General features: G+C 53.2%; 1 protein-coding gene across 2 annotated transcripts; it reads right to left on the bottom strand.

The window, feature by feature from the left end:
* Nucleotides 1-54: 54 nt before the first annotated feature.
* On the bottom strand, nt 55-14,316 carry SEMA4G (semaphorin 4G). Of its 2 annotated transcripts, XM_065923143.1 has the most exons (17): nt 14,229-14,287; nt 13,433-13,500; nt 10,845-11,280; nt 10,601-10,749; nt 10,272-10,334; nt 7,310-7,408; nt 7,112-7,205; nt 6,851-6,964; nt 6,477-6,646; nt 6,223-6,392; nt 5,813-5,957; nt 5,488-5,710; nt 4,963-5,078; nt 4,644-4,819; nt 4,387-4,448; nt 1,963-3,020; nt 55-1,835 (listed from the first exon to the last, which is right to left on the bottom strand). In XM_065923143.1, the coding sequence occupies exons 3-16, from the start codon at nt 10,966-10,968 to the stop codon at nt 2,191-2,193; spliced, it is 2,535 nt and encodes an 844-aa protein (XP_065779215.1). In that variant the 5' UTR covers nt 10,969-11,280; nt 13,433-13,500; nt 14,229-14,287; the 3' UTR covers nt 55-1,835; nt 1,963-2,190. The 2 variants fall into 2 exon arrangements, with proteins under 2 accessions (XP_065779215.1, XP_065779214.1); XM_065923142.1 differs by lacking the exon at nt 13,433-13,500 and having other exon boundaries at nt 14,229-14,316.
* Nucleotides 14,317-16,460: the final 2,144 nt, after the last annotated feature.

Below are 16,460 nucleotides of genomic sequence, written 5' to 3'. Positions count from 1 at the left end.
GCAAAATGAATAATAACTCTTCAGGATGGTGTAGTATCAAAGGCCATATGATTAATCTAGGTTTAACCCTTGCAAAGAGTGATTCTCAGGCCATCTGATTAATAGGCAGCATCTTCTAGACCTAGGGAGGGGAGGAGATGATGAGAAAAAGAGCCAGGAGGTAAAAACCTAGAAACTTTTGTATGAATTCTTGAATTGTCATTAATTTTATCATCCCCTTATCACCATGATCAATAGTGATCATTTTAAAAAGCCACTGTGTGCCTGTTCAGGACAATCAGGATGGAAGCTGAGGATCCCAACTTCTGCAAAATTTTTAAAAAAAAAATTTATTTTTGGCTGTGTCAGGTCCTCTGCTGCACACTGGCTTTCTCTAGTTGTGCATAGCCTTATTGCAGTGGCTTCTCTTCTTGTGAAGCACAGACTCTAGGGCACGTGGGCCTCAGTAGTTGTGGCAAATAGCTTAGTAGTTGCATTCCCGGGCTCTAGAGCACAGACTCATTAGCCGCGACACACGGGCTTAGTTGCTTATGGGATCTTCCCGGACCGTGTCTTCTGCATTGGCAGCCAAATTCTTTACCACTGGGCCACCAGGGAAGCCCTGAAAATGGTTTATGGAAAGCAAACCCCACCCTGAAACATCTTTATCATAAGCTTAGAAGCCTGTCTCCTGGTGATCAGGGGAAGACCAGCCTAGACCAAGCAGACCACTCATAGTAGCTATGGGGAAAAGGGTATTTATTAACCAACAGTAGGGGGAGGAGCTGAGCCCAGCCTCCCCACTCTTGTCACATGCCTGTCCCACCTACCTGCGTGGTGAGCGGGGGCATTTCTAAAGAAGTGTAGCCAGTTTACAATAAATACATTCATTGTGGGGTAGAGGAAGGAGAGGTTGGGTGAAGGGCAGTAAAAATCCGTGGGATTCCACGTTCTCAGCTACAAAAATAACAGTCATCCTCACCCGAGGGAAATGGGGGAGTTCAGTCAGGTTTTGATTGTCCCATGTGGGCCTGGAGACTTCAGAGGCCCCTGGACCCTGAAAGTGCCCCCGTGAGGTAGGACAGGGGTGGGAGCCAAGCATCCAGACTCCCAACCTCTGCCCTTTGCATAGTTCCGAGAACGGGCATCAGTGCCAGGTGAGACATCAGATCTCTCCTCCCCCTGCTCTGATCTAGGGGCAGCAAATGCTTGGTCCCCAAAAGGGAGGCTGGCTCATTGAGTGCAGTGTTGGTCACCCGTCCTAAGGAAGTGTCTGCAAGGACAGCTAAATGGGAGACAGCTCTCCCTCTGAAATGTTCATGGACCAAATCCGACAAACACAGGTTCGGTGCAGCAAGGGGGGGCTCAGAAGGTGCATGTGAATGGAAATGTAAGCACATGTGCGTGAGGAAGACCATGCCTGGAGCTGTCTCTGGCACTCCTGAGAGTGACCAAGGGGTAGGGAGGCTGACTCACAAGGGCTACACATTAGGGGAGAAGAGGGAAGGATGCAGTAGTCTTACCTTCCCAGGCTGGCCTGTTGCCAAGCTCTTGCCAAAGAGGTCATCACATGGGGCTGGGACTACAGGAAAAGACTAGATAGGATGGGAGGTGGCAATTGAGAGGGTACCCAAAGTTCAGAAGAAGGGATGAAACGCAGGAATGCACCAGGAGGTGGGGGTGGGGGCCCTGCAGCCCAGCTGATAGGTATTCTTCCACGTGCGCACGTGAATGCACGCAGGGCTCAGGTGGCTTTGGTGGCTGGCAGAGGTCTGGTTTGTCTCCAGGACCATCCAACACATAGGGCCAGGCAGAGGGTGGTGACCTGGAGGCCACCTGGACCTGCAGAGCCCTGCCTGGCAGAAAAAGGAAGGGTGTAAGCAGGTGAATGGGGCAGGAAGATGGCATCCTCTCCTCCCAAGTGCTTAGGTTAAAAGGGAAGAGGATTGGGGGCTGGGACTGCAGAGCCTGAGGGGCACTTACCTCTGAGGAGCACCGGTTGACCTGGGCTGCTCACACATGGGTCTGTGGAGAGACTGAGAAGGGGGCTTTGGCTGGGCCTGACGCTGGCCAGCCCTACAGGGACATCACAAAGTTGGGAGAAGGGCCTGGAGTTGCGGGGATGAGGGTAAATTGTCCGTTGGGGAGGCAGCGGCCCAGCCTGGTACAGGCAGGCTGGTTTGGAAGAGCATTTGTCCTGGGAGCCTGGGCTCAGACAGAGCTCTCATCCAGGTGCTCTACGAGATGTGTGTGCTTCCTCTTCTCCAGGATGCGGCTGAGCTCCTCCGCGAAGGAGCAGGGCCCCGCCGGCACTCCATTGTTGCTCTGCCTCAGGAGCACGTAGCTGTTGCCATTCATCCTGCGCAGCCGGCTGGGCAGCGTCACCAGCCCATTGGTCAGCTCAGTTGGTGGTGGTGGGGGGGGCGGCGGCGGCGGGGCTGGGGTTCCCTCTCCGGGGATGATCTGGAGGCAGCCACCCTCCAGACTCCCAGCCCCCTCCCCATCATCACCATCGTCTTCCTCTCCAGGACACTGGCCTGAGACCGTCTGCAGCTGCACAGCAGAGCCCCCTGCCCGGCCAGCCCGACCCAGTGAGTATTTTCGATGGTGCCCTCGTCCACCTCCCCGAAGACAGGCCACGTAGAAGAGGGAGGAAGCCAGGATGAGGCAGAGGCCACCAAGTGCAGCAATGGCTAACACATAGAGCAGCCGCACATCCGGAGCCAGCTGCGCCCCAGGCATGGCAGGGGCTTGTGGAGCAGGGGCTGGAGTGGCTGGCCGCACCGTGAGGCTGTAGGAGGCCAGCAGGGTGCGGAGGCCGTTCTCGTCAGCATAGCAGCCGTAGTGGCCGCTGTGCTCAGGCTGCGTGTCTGTTACCAGCAGCCCATCCACACCCACGCGGTAGCCATCCTGCCCATCGCTCAGGCCCATGCTCCCATTGAGCAGCCACAAGGCCCGGGCCAGGTTGGATGGCTGGTCACAGGGCAACAGGACATCATCGCCCCGGAGCACAGAACGGGTCTTCAGTGGTGGTGGTGGCCCTGGAGGGAGCAAGGGACAGGAGAATGTGGTCAGTTTATCCTGCTTATCCTGGGAGGGCACTGGAGATGGCAAGCCAGGTGGTTCACTGTTAGGTCCCCCGCACCAAGCACAGAATCTGGAATTACAGACTAAACCCTCTGTGCTCATGCTCCCACGCAAGGTTCAGTTGGCCATGTCAGTGGTTTCAGTTCCTGACACCTACTAGTGATTCCTCATCTCTGTCTCCAACAAAGAGTTTTCTACTGAGTGTAGACTTGACTTTCTTCTATGTGCTGTGCATCTCTTGGACATGTCACAGGAACTGAGGCCAAAAGCTCCCTCTTAGACTACACTGTATTTTTCTTGAATTGTCATCACCATGTATGGCACCACCAGCCATTTCCCAGAAACTTGAGTCTCCCTTGTCTCTCTTTCCCTTTCACCTTTGTATCTAACCCTCACTAAGATTCTGCTTCCAGAATCTTTCTCAAACCTTCACATCTCTCCTTCCCCAGCTGCTGGCCCTCACCTAATCCATTCTTTACGCAGCAGTGGGGTGACCTTTTAAAAACACTAAGCTGATGATGCCATCCCCCTGCCTCAGCACAGTCCTGCCCATCTGTCCAGCCTCTTCTCTCGTTCAAACACCAAGCTTGCTCTTCCCTCTACTTGGGTGTTGTCCCCTTCCTCGTGCCCTGTATTAGCCAGGTTAACTTGGAGGAGAAAGCATAACAGTGAACAAAAGCACAGATTCCAGTCAGCCTGCTTGGGATTAGGCTCAAATTCTGACTCTACTGCTTAAGAGCTGATCGATTTTGGGTAGTTTACTTATTCTCTCTGTTACTCGGAGAGATTGCCCCTCATGGAGATGGTAATAATGGCACCTTTCTCATAGGAATGCTCTGAGAACAAATAAAATGCGTGTGTTTGATCAGTGCTCGCCGCATGGTAAATCCTCGGTACATATTAGCTATGACTATTATGATTATTGCTCTTGCTTCAGATATCAGCTCAGTCATCTGATCTTCCTTGAGGAAGAACCTATTAGCTCTCAAACCCTTGTCATAGTTGTAATTATTTCTTTTGTATCAAAAAAACCAAAGAAAAGAACTGTAATTTATTGTGTGATCATTTAATTGCCTGCGCACATACTTGGCTGTAAGCTCCAGTAGTGAGGAAAAAAACTTCACACTTGAATCTGTTTTCTTATTTATAACTTTTTGTTTTGCAACAAATGTTTGTTGAATACTTACTCTGTGCTGGGTCATTCTCACTGAAAGCACAGACAGAGTCATTCAGATATATATATGCACATACAAATGGCATCAAATGGTAAAGAGGACAGACTATGCTACGAGACCCACACATGGCCATGATGTCACTTACCTGTGTCCCTGTTGCCCTCGCAGCCTCGGTTTCCTCTTTCCATGTCCTGTATGAGTGCTGTCCTGGAGACAGAGGATTGGGATTCAAGAACAAGGGGAACTGGACTGTAGTCTGCCCAGTGGAAGGGTCAGTAAAGCTGTTACTAACCACTGGACCCTACTTCCCGCAGCTGGCAGGCTCTCCTTCACCCCTTCAGCCCTGATCCCCAGGGCAAATGGGACCCTCGAACCCCGCCCCCCAACCCCCATGCCTCTCACCTGCTACTCTGGGACCTGTTGGCTACAGTGGTGGTCACCATGCAGGCATGGGTGCTGGGGTCCCAGCCACAGTAGGGGTCCCGGGCCAGGATGCAGTCATAGCAGGAGCGGTAGCGGGAGCAGCTGGACAATGGTAGCTGGATGATGCCACTTGGGGCCCCCACGTAGAGGCTATGCTAGGAGTCAGAGAGGACAGCTGGTTGGCAGCACCTCACTCCCACTTACAGACACACACACACGCAGCCAGTGTCCAGCCTTCCACCTCCCTCTGTCTACTCTGGCAAGACCAGAATATTGAGGGTCATGAGTCAGGGGCTACCTGCATCGGAGAGATGACCAGGTTCTCCACAGACTGGGGCTCCTTGAACACCTGTGTCTCTTCAATAATGTGCATCCCAGAGCCCAGGACCACAGCCTTGTGGATCCAGCCATCAGCTGGTATGGGAATGGCAGAAGGTCAGACTCCAACAGTGGAATCTACTCTCAGCCCCCTGCAATAAATAGCCTAATGGGAACAGCTTGGAGTCCTGAGGTCAGGGACAAGGATTCAGCCAGTAGCAGTGGGTTCTCCCGAGATTGGAAACTCCAAGCTAGTCATGGCAAGAATTATTGGATTTAGAAGCATTAGTGACCAGGGTCAAATGTCATTGTGGTTGGTGACAGGAGTCAGTAGTCACCAAGAGCTAGTGGTCCTTGGGGACCAGTAGTGAGTGTTCACTGAAGAATCAACATCAGTGGTCACCAGGGTTTTGTGATCGGGGTCATCCAGGGGACTGGACGTCAACAGGGATCAAGGACTCAGGCCAGCAGTCACCAAAGGGCTCAGGCCAGGGGTCAGAAGCACCTGTGCCCAGAAAGAGCAGGTCATAGGTGGGTCCGGCGGGTGTGCTGACAGATGTCCCCGTGAGGTGTGTGTAGCGCACACTGCGCTTGAGCAGCAGGGGCCGTCCGCGTGCGGGCACCACAGGCCGAGCCATCAGTGGGTGTAACTTCACAAAGTCCAGGACCAGAGATGGCAAGTCCTGGGATGAGTTGTAGCCTCGGCTTCGCAATGAATCTGTAATGCACTGTGGTAGGGAATAGGGTAGTGAATCTTAGAACTCTACCACTGGCCCACCCTCCCCACAAGGTTAGACCTCCTCTCCATCTTAGGGGTCCTGTCTACTCACCGAGCCAGGCCGGGGCTCTGGCACCCCACCCTCATAGCGGCCCCAGCGCCGGACACCATCCTGGTATTCCATGTAGGGGCCTGCAAAGACAGCCTGCACCTCGGCCAGGTCATAGCGGCATATGGCTGAGGCCTCCAGGGTCTTCCTAAGGATAGGATGGAGGGGAGAGGGCTGAGTCACACTGAAAGGAGCCTACCTACCTGCCCAGCTTGGAGCCCACCATTGCCCTGACCAATCCCAGCCCCAAGTCCACAAGCCCTCTCCTGAGTGGCAGCAGACCCCTGGATGTGCCTGAAGTTCTCTGTCTGTGGCTGGCTTCCCCCCAGGGGGTCCTATCTCATCTCCCCTGACCTCTGCTCCAGCCCCTATGCTGTCCCCATCCCTCGCCTTCCCTCCGTCCCCGAACTGACCACTGTGTGGTCAGCGTGAAGGCCGCATAGAAGTGTGTGTGTGCTGAGGTATCAGCTTGCAGGCTGCAGACACTGCGCAGCGTCTCGTACTGTGGGATGTGGCAGATAAGGCGCGCCTTCAAGAAGGAGGTCCACTTCTTCTGCAGGATCTTCTTCCCTCCCAGGTCTCCCTGGGGAAGCAGGGGGCAGGGGGTCAATGGCCAGGGCCAGAGATTCACCCTCTACACCCTTGCCCTGACATCAGTCCTCCTCACCTTGCACACGCGGGCCACACGGGCCACACGGTGACTGCTGCGGCTCTGAGCAAAGCTGCCTGCACCCTCCTCAGCAGCACGCTCCGTGAAGAAGTAGTAAACTTTGTCGTCATCACCCACGGCACTGGCCTGGCTCTCCCGCACCAGGACGGAGAACACAAACTCAGCATCTGTGGGTCAGGTGGCTTCTGAGATAGATTGAGGATCTCCACCCACTGCCCCCACCCCCACCGCACTGCCCTTATTCAACCACACCCAGGAAGAGATAGGCTCACCTGGGGATTTGGGGATGGGATGATGGCCAACTGCCCAAGGGAGTACAGATGCAGAAACAGTCCCCTGCCCCCCACCACCCTGGGCCTCATCCTCCTAACCATTGAGCCAGTGCATCGGTGCCTCCTCCGTCCTCAGGGAGTGTGGATGCCGGCTCCGGCGGATGTCAGGGATGCTCCGGAATTCATACCGAGTGGCTGTGTAGAGGCCTCCATCTGAGGCACAAACATGTCCAGCATGAGAGACACGTCACACACAAGACACAATACTACATGGGTGGCAAGTCCTAGCAATGAGATCCATGCCCCACAGACAGCATGCCTGTGGTTGAGGGGCCCGTGTGGAGAGGAAAGCATGCTTACCAATGATGAGGCCAGTGAAGCCGCGGGCTGGGTCATAAGGACACTTCTCCTTCCCCTCCTCGAAGCTGGTTGGCAAGGTGAAGGTCTCAGCATCCTGGGGGAGGAAGGGCCCAAAGTCAGTGATCCTGAGGACAGGCCGGGGTTTTCGCCAAAGGTCAGACGGGTCCAGGGTCAGGGAGCAGGGGCAAACACACTCACAATGGCTGCACAGAGAGGCTGGAAGGCGTGAGTCCCACATGCGTAGAGGTGGGTGGCATTGAGTCGCTGCAGGAATCGCACATGGTTGAAACACTCGGTCTGTGGGATAGACGAGGAAGGCTGTGAGCCCTGGGCCTCCTTAGAGACCACTTCCATTAGGCCAGCTCTGTGGTCTGGCCCTTGCCCCCACCCACAGGACAAACAATTCCTTCTAAGATCCTTGTGGGTGTTCTCACTGCTCAGGACACAGACTGTTCCCGGGAACTCACTGTCCTTTGGTTTCCCAGGGGCATGACTCCTCTTCCCTTGGCTAGCTCAGCTTACCTGACACACCTGGCTGGCTTCTCCTGCATCTTCTGCAGTTCCCTAGTCTGGGGGCTCCAAGGGCTCTCACCACCTGAAGATGCTTCTCTCTTGCATCTTCTCAGCACCATCCACCAGTCATGGAGCTCCCACACCCGCTTCAGGGTGGCATTACCAAACCTACCCCCCAGGTTCCAGCCATTGCTCCACCTGCTAGCCCACAGACATGTCGAACTCATGCTGTCAGAAATCAAGCTCGTCCCCTCCTCCGTCCTGTGCATCTTCTCTCTTAAACCTGTTCTTCCCGTCTTTCCCACCTCACTTCACCCATCCATCCTATTACTCAGTCCAGAAACCAGGCATCATCTTTGCTGCTTCCCATTCCCTCACCCCCACATTCAGTCTCTCTCCGTGATTAAGTCTTTTCCTACACGTCCCATGACTCGGTCCACTGCCCCCACCCTAGTCCATATCATCACTGTCATCCCTTCCCTGGACAGCCACAGCGACCACCTGCCAGCTCCCGCACCTCTGTGCCTGTCTTTACAAAAGCTGTTTATTAATTCAGTGAATGAGGAATACATGCACACGGTGTAAAATTCAAAAGGTACAAAGGGATATGTTGTAAACAGTCTTTTTTTATCCTGTTGCCTTCAAAGGAGACTGCTGTTACCATTGTCTGGATTTTCCTTTCAGAGAGATTCTACCAGTCAGCACCCTCTTGCAACCCACTTTCCGAGGCATATTTTAAAAATGTAAACCAGATCATGTCACTGCTGTATTTAAAACCCTTCTGTGACTCACCAGAGTCCTGAACATAGGACCCCACATGCTCCTGGCCCTACATGACAGAGCCCTGCCCCTTCCTGTGGCCTCATTAACCCTCCTGCAGCCACAGAGGCCTTCTCTGCCCATCAAGTGCCCTAAGCTGATGCCCTCTTGACTTCTTTGCCTTGTTAATGATTCCTCCTCCTGCCTGTTACCCAGGGTTTGAGTCCATTCAGGCCTCTATGTCTTTACCCCACCCTCACCAGGTGCAGACTTTGGCATCCAGCCCTCCTCTCCACCAGCCTGCTCAGGCCTCCCTCCTCTGACCCATATGCCCCCCACCTCCGCACTACCTTTCTTGTCTCCAGACTCACTCTATTTTAATTCATTTAGTGCCTGAGCCCAGATAAATATTCTTAAAATAGAAGGAGGGAGGGGGAGTTCTGTGGTCAAATGAATAGAAAACCACAGGTAAAAGCTACCTTTACTGGGGACACCTCAAAGCCTTAAGGGTATCGCTGTGCATTGTAGGATTGAGCATGCAGCATTTTCCAGACTCATCTAACTATTAAACATCTCTTTTGAAAATTATTGCTTCTCAGAACATGCTTTAGGAAATGTTCTTCTAAAGTCAGAGAATGGTCCGGGACCAGCAGTGTGTCAGCTTCATCTGGAAGCTCATTAGAATGGCAGAATTGCATACCCTTCCCCAGATCTTCTGAATTAGCACCTGCATTTATAATACACCCACGTGATTTAAGTGCATGTTAAAGTTTGAAACTCTCTAAAATATCTAATGGTGAGGGTACCACTGTCATAGAATAAAATCCAAACCCCCAGCTGGGTGTTAATAGCCCTCCATAAATTGAACTCCATATGCTTCACCAGCTCCATTTCCCACCCATGTTACACTTAGAGGCATCCTTTGATGAAATCTCCTGGAGACGCCTTTAAGTGCCGCAGACCCACTAAGTCAGAATCCCCCAGCTTGTGGGCCTTGGGGTATTTTTAAACAGCTCTCCAGGTTCTTCCCTGGCAGTCCAGTGGTTAAGACTTTGTGCTTCCACTGCAGGGGGTGCCGTTTCGATCCCTGGTTGGGGAACTAAGATTCCGATGTGCCACACCATCAAAAAACAAAAACACTGTGTAAAAAGCTCTCCAGTTGAATCTGTTACATAGCCAGACATAGGATCCCTGCAGACATTCTGTTCTTTAGCTAGAAAGGGCTGACACTTCACTAGAGAGTGTTAGTTGCTCAGTCGTGTCCACTGTCCGACTCTTTGAGACCCCATGGACTGTAGCCTGCCAGGCTCCTCTGTTCATGGGATTTTCCAGGCAAGAGTACTGGAGTGGGTTGCCATGCCCTTCTCCAGGGGAATCTTCCTGACCCAGGGACTGAACCCAGGTCTCCCACATTGAGGACAGACACTCTACTGTCTGAGCCACCAAGGAAGCCTGACACTTCACTAATACCTACAGAAAAAGTGGGTACTTGAGCTATTCCTTGACCAAAGCCTCATTTTTTTCATTGAAAGTGGAGGATAACACCATTTCCTAGGATTATTTTAGAATGAAATTAGATAATAGCTAAGTCAGCACTTACTAGAGATTACCTATTATTATCATGATTATTATTTGGGAGCCCAGAGGAGATTAAGATAATATCCAAAACCACGCTAGTAGGTCACCAGATGTTTGCATTACAAGTATTGCTCCCAGGCCTGCCACTCCAGCGGCACTCACAGTGTCCGTTGTGGTTGCTGCAACTGACTGACTGATCTGTACCTCTCCATCTGTACCTATCCATCTGTACCTCTGTGTCCCCACCAACCATGAAAGCCCCCACTGAAGAGAAAGAGGAAACGGGTTGGGAACAGGGCGGATCACATACCTGGTTGTTTTTCCCTTTTTGATGACATTTGCTTTGCATCTCTGGGGAGGCCTCCCAGTGAATCTGGAGGGGTGGTAAAGGGAATAGGCTGATGCATCTAACCCAATCCCTTTTTGCCTTTCCCCATTACCTGTGGACAAGGTGATAGGACCCCAGGGTGAGGTAAGTGTCAGAAGGAGAATTGGATGTAAAGGAGACCTGGGCCAGGAAAGGCAGTGCTGTCTGACCAGGGGGTTATGGAAGACTGACAGGGTCTCCGGGAAGTTGAGGTCCTAAGATGCTGAATGAAGCTGGATACCCTCTGGGCGGTCTAGGCTCCAGGGGCTGACCTCTTTGTGAGTCCCGTCTCCTATGTCGTGCGCATTGAGAGAGAACAGGGCACCTCGGGCTCCCACCAGCAGCCGTGCGGAGGCCTCCTCCAGCAGCAGTGTTGAGTAGTTCTGGGCTTGGCCCTTGAAGTGCCGGGTCCCAGAGAGCTCTGGGGAGAGCAGGATTTGTGAGCCCAGCCCTGGGACTGCCTCCCCACCTTCAGCCCCTGGCTCCTGCTGCCTTTTGAGGTTGGGGATGTCAAACCTTCGTAGGGGATGGTCATCCGCGGGGTGGCATCTAGTTCTCTGGATGGTCTCCGCAGTGAGGGTCCAGGGACTGCAGTTGCTGTGAGGAAGCTCAGGAGGAGGGGCCAGAGCCTCCCCCACATCTTCCTGGGGAGGCTCAGACCAACAAGACCCCCAAAGGGAGCCAGGGCCAGAGGCTGGGGGATGATGGGAAGAACAGTCACAGGGATTAAGGTCCAGGGAGGTTGCTCACGAGGTCAGAGGTCATGGGGCCAGGGAGGGTCCTGGAATTGGGAAGACATGGAATCACATGATTGTGCGGCCATGGAATCCCAGGTAAGAGGTCAAGAAGAGGGGTGGATTCTGGGCTGCCTCTCGGCATCAGTTACAAACTCCATGGTGGGGTCACCCTGCCCCAACAGCAGGGCTAGTTCGGGTTCACTGAGGTCTGTTTTCTGAAGAAAAGAAAAAACAAACAGAAAAAAAGTCCTTTCATCTGTGTGTAGATGGAAAGTAGATAGCATTCCCCTCTGAGTTCAGGTGGTATCAAAGCGAGGAGGCCCAGCATCTACAAAACTCCCACAAGAGGAATGAACCCCATCATTCTGTCCTTGCTGTTCAGATGCAGGAAGCTGGGTGGAGCTTGCCCGCTTTACAAGACCCTAGACTCCCTTCAACCCAAATCTCAGGTGACAGCCCTTCTGTAACCTAGTCAGAAGCTCAGCTAGGCCTCCACCTTGGTAGAGCCCAGGTTCTCAGGAAGAAGCCTTCTCCCAGCAGTGAGACCCAACTCGGGCAGTAGCTGCCCCTCCGCCTGCGGGGGTGCCTTATGCAGGAAGGCCTGGGCAGAGATGCTTAATGGGCCTTTGTTTAGTTTGTCCTGTTTTCCCTTTGTTTTTTCTTTTCCCTGGCCTGAAAGCTCCCTCTGGAATTTCTCTTTAATTAGATATTTCTCCTCCTCAGCATTCCTCTCCAAGGGGGTGCACATCTCTGCCCTGCCCAAGCGAGTCTGTACTGTACCCTCTGGCTAAGCATCCACACGTGCCCCTACCTGCAAACAGGCACTCACAGGCACCAAGATGGGTATCTGCCCCCTCTCCCCTCCGCCCCTGTCAGCAGTGCAGTTGTCATACCAGTACAGGAAGCTCAAGTGTGCAAGGTCACTCAGCTGAGACATGAGCAACATGGAAAAGGGGAACGACAGGATCCCTGAGATGGTGGCCACCTCCCTTGGTACATCTTGGAGACTGTTACCACACCTGGACCCTCCCCCATGGCAACCAGCTGGGGATGGGGTTGGGATAGGTGGCAGGTCTGATCTGACCCCTGAACTTCAGGCCTGATCTCTGAAGTTCCTTGGCTGGGCTAGGTGTGGACAAAACCTGACTTACCCAATCTCATGAGACAAAGCCAGCAGGGCCACTGGCCTCTCCCTTTCCTTCCAGGTCAAATATTAACTAGGTGGCCTTGAAGAGAGGGGAGGGACTGGGAATTGGCCAGAAGGAGAACAGGAATTTGGAGGGTTTTTTCAAGAGGTTAAGGTCACTACTGTTCTGGAACAGAGCCCAAAAATGGAGAATGGAGTATGAGTAGACTGAAGAGGCTCCCTGGACCACAGGAAGGGCACTGAATCCTGGTCTGGGGGCTGGGACAGCAAGAGGCCCCAGGCAAACTGCCCAGGCCCCATCTCTCACTGTGGAGGCACACCTGTTTACCTTTGGGGCCTCCTATTTGCTTAGAGCAGAAGTGGAGCAGGGGCAGGGGGAGCCCTAAGGCTAGGAGGGATCAGTCTCTAGGATTGGGCAAGAGGAATACACCCCAGGTCAGAGGAACCACTCAGAGTGTGGTACCTGGCACACTGACAGAGGTTTAAACGAGTCACATATGTCCAGAGGAGGGAGATGTGCATGCACATAGATACACACACACATACATATTCATAGGAGGGCTATGAGCACACGTACACATGAAGAGTCAGGCACACACATTCACAGCAAGGTCTGCACACATATGTTCACCTAAAGGGCCTGCCACCTGTCTTTACATATTTACATGTAAAGTTGTATTCACATGCCCATTCAATTAGCAAGGCACCCAGTCTCAGGGGTTAACAAGGAGGGTTATATACCCACACATATATGGAAAACTGTACACCTATTCACAGAAGGGTCCTGCACCTGTAGGGACACACAGACAATCCCACTGATACATGGGTCAGGCACCATCATGTCCACAAAAGGATCAACTACATTTGTATGCACACAGTCCTCAAACACACAATTACATCTACGCAGAGACAAGTGTATGTACACACAGGGGTCCAGTTCTCACGGCAGGCTTGGAGGCTACCAGTATCCACTGGGGGTGAGATGCAGAGCAGAACCCTGCCTCCCTTCCCCAAAGTCCTAATTCTAAGGCCAGAATCCAAGTTTGTGTTTGTGTGTGTGTGTAAAGAGGAGGGAAGTTTCTGATCTCAGATACTCAAATAGGATGCATGCATGGGTCAAGGCCAGTCTGGCAAGGGAGGGAGGGGCTACATAACCCAGGCAGGAGGAGGCCCCTTGATTTAGCAAAGTAAAGATGCAATGGAATAGGAACTTAACCCACCTCTACTCCCATGTCTACTGCAGTTCTAGATATGGAATTTGGGCCGGAGCGCTCAGCCTGCATTTAACCTGTTGGGCAGGAGGGTGGGGCTAAATGGGGCGGGGGACAGGCGGAGCTGCCACCCCCTTCCCCCAATGACCACAAGGCTTCAAGGTCTCCAGTCCACATCCCACACACCATCTCCGGTTCCAAAGCTTGCGATCCTCCCCCAGGGCCGGCCCCCTGAACTCTGACCACCCTCCCGCTGTTAGATCTTGGGGCGGAGGGAACTGAGGAGGGTAGCCACCAGGATCAATGTAGGATAGGCAGGCTGTCGACCTTCATCCCAGATGTCCACCTGCCTAGTGTAGGCGGTATCCGTCTCTGCCCACTAGGATGGCGGTCTCTCCTGGCCTGAGCCCCTCCCCCGCTACTCTCTCCTTCCTTCATCCTGGACAGTCCGCGGTTCTCTCCTCTCTTCTGATCTAACCTCAGTCTCTACTGCTGCAGCTCGAGGACGAGCTCTCCTTCGATTCCACCAGACGCCAGGAGACGTGACCCAGATCCCGGGGAACACTGTTCACCACGCGGGCCCCCGCCCCACTCCAGATCCCGATTCTGCGGTGGCAGGTCTGCGACCAGCGCCGCCCGAGGCCTGGCCCGCGCCCCTCTCCAGCTTTTATGCGGGACCAGGGTACTTGGCGGTGAGAAAGGCCTGGCCAAGCCTGGAAGATTTAACAGACGTAGGGAAGGCCTGGCCTGGCCCCCGCCCCCCGGCGCAGGCCTTGCCGCTGCCCGCACTCCACGCCTGTCTCACCTTTGCTAGCAGATCCCCGGCCATGCAGACGGCGATGCGCGGCTCCGCGGCCCCACAGCACCAGCTGCGGGAGGAAGGGGCCGCGGCCGGAGGCGAGGCGGGTGGAGGCGGAGCCGGGGGTGGGGCAGGGGCCTGGAAGGCGGGGCCAGGGAGGCGGGGCGCGGGGAAAGGCGCTCTCTGCTTTCGCGCCCCCACCCTATACTATAGGTCAAGGCTCACACAGTGCCCTCGGGCGTCTGGCATGCCCCGCCCCCTAGGGCAGCGCCCCCTGGTGGTGGCTTCATCACCCTGCGCGCTCTGTAAGGACTTTTCCCACCTTCCTACCCCTCAGACCTAGGACCCCTTGGACTTGCTTTCTCCGGGGGATGTGCACACCTGTCCTCTGGCCGACTTAACTCTCCGAAGACCCTCTGGCCAGTCCACTAATGCGGAGCTCACTTTTTGCGCTTCTGCCACCTGCTTCTGCTCTCTGCCTAGGGCGGAGGGCCAGAGTAGGTGGACACCAAGTGTTGGGGCAGCTCTCAACCCAGATGAGGGTCTTGATTTGTAACTCAAGTGTCTCCAGTCGCCTGCTCTTTCAGCTTGAGGCCTGAGGGGGTCAGGCTTCAAGGGATGAATAAAAATTTGACCGGCAGTGCATACAAAAAAATGCTGTTTTTCTGATTAAAGAAGCCACAAACATTTGCACTTGCCACTCAGACCAACTCTTAGATGTAACTGGGGTCTACCTCCTCAGGGACTGGGTCACTCAAGACACCTGCGTTCCCTTCCAGTTCATGTTGAATATCATTCTTATTCCAGATCTTACAATGAGCTCCTCCTAGGTGAGCAAATATCCCTCCCTTTCTAGACTTGATCACCTTACCCAGCAGTAATCTAAGAAACCTCCTAAGAATCAACTCTCCAGCTCCTTACACAACTAGGGTAATCCTCCCATGCACCCTGGCCCCACAATTTTCCCTCAACTCGGGTCATGCTTCCTTCCCATTTAGGGTTTAAAATCAAATCAGACCTGAGCTCTAGACACAACCTGGTCTGATCCTCCCTCTCTCATTCATGACAGTATTGATATGGTCTAAGAATAAGACCAAAATGATGAGAGCCACAGGGTCATAGGTAACTGAGCCTCACATGTGCCTAGGAATCTGAGCTCTGGAGGAGCAGGGAGTGGGGGGACAGGCAGATGAGCACTGGCCTAAGAGAGGGTCAACAAGATTGAGGTAGCTGTCATTATTTAACCGAAGGGACCCTGGAAAAGACATGTCATCGCTTTTCTCAGAACTCCCCAAAGCTCAGTTTGGCACTTCATCACATACAGTCTGTAGTTTGTGTGGCTGTGAGACTACATACCACTAGACAGCAGGGCCCACGTCCCACTTCCACCACCCCCAGCACTCCGTAAATAGGATGTGTGTGTGTGGAAGGGGAGGTAGCTGGGAAGAAATGTTTACATGCAAGTGTACATAGGGAATTCCCTGGCAGCCCAATGTGTAGGACTTTGCACTTCTACTGCGGGGGGCAGATTCAATCCCCAGTCGAGGAATTAAGATTCTGTAAGCCTCGTGGTGCAGCCAAAAATTAAAAGTGTACACAAACTTTTACAAAGAGTGTCCAACTTAATATTTTTCGTTGTAGTTTCATTCCACCCTGATGGATTATCAGGCCTATTTATTAGATGGAAAAACAGGCTCTAAGGTGTTAAGTGACTTGCCTTGAAATCAGGACTGGAAAACCCTGAGAAGAGGGAAGCAGGGTAGAGAACTATCTGAGCAAAGGTAGAGAAGAGAGAAGCAGGGTAAACCTAAAGAATTGTCTGAGCAAAGGCAGAAATATGCAAGTTTGTGCACAGATGAGTGTTGGGGGAGTGGGCAGAAGGGAAGGGGCATGAAAGACAAAAGTGAGTTTGATTTGATAAGATGGTTCCTAGTAGGAAACAGAAGGGAAAAGTCAGCAAGTAATTCAGAAAAGAACACAGAAAAAAATCCTGAAAGAGCTAATGGATTGAGTAAGTGCAAGCTGGGAAGACCAGGAGACACATGGCTATGAAAAGTAAATCTGCAGTCCTTGTGGGAAAGTGGGCTGGGGGATGGTAGAGGGAGGGCAGGAAGACTATCACCTCATGGTAAAGACAGGAGAGAAAGTGCAGGGGCCCAGGTGGCTAAGGGACACAGCTTCTCATGCTCACATAGAACTCAGTGCTGACTTAGGTACCTCATGAGGTGGTAAGTAGGC

The sequence above is a fragment of the Muntiacus reevesi genome, chromosome 2, assembly GCF_963930625.1.
Source record: "Muntiacus reevesi chromosome 2, mMunRee1.1, whole genome shotgun sequence".
Lineage (NCBI taxonomy): Eukaryota > Metazoa > Chordata > Mammalia > Artiodactyla > Cervidae > Muntiacus > Muntiacus reevesi.
Note: the sequence above shows the minus strand (reverse complement) of the source record. Positions and strands in the feature narration are given on the sequence as shown.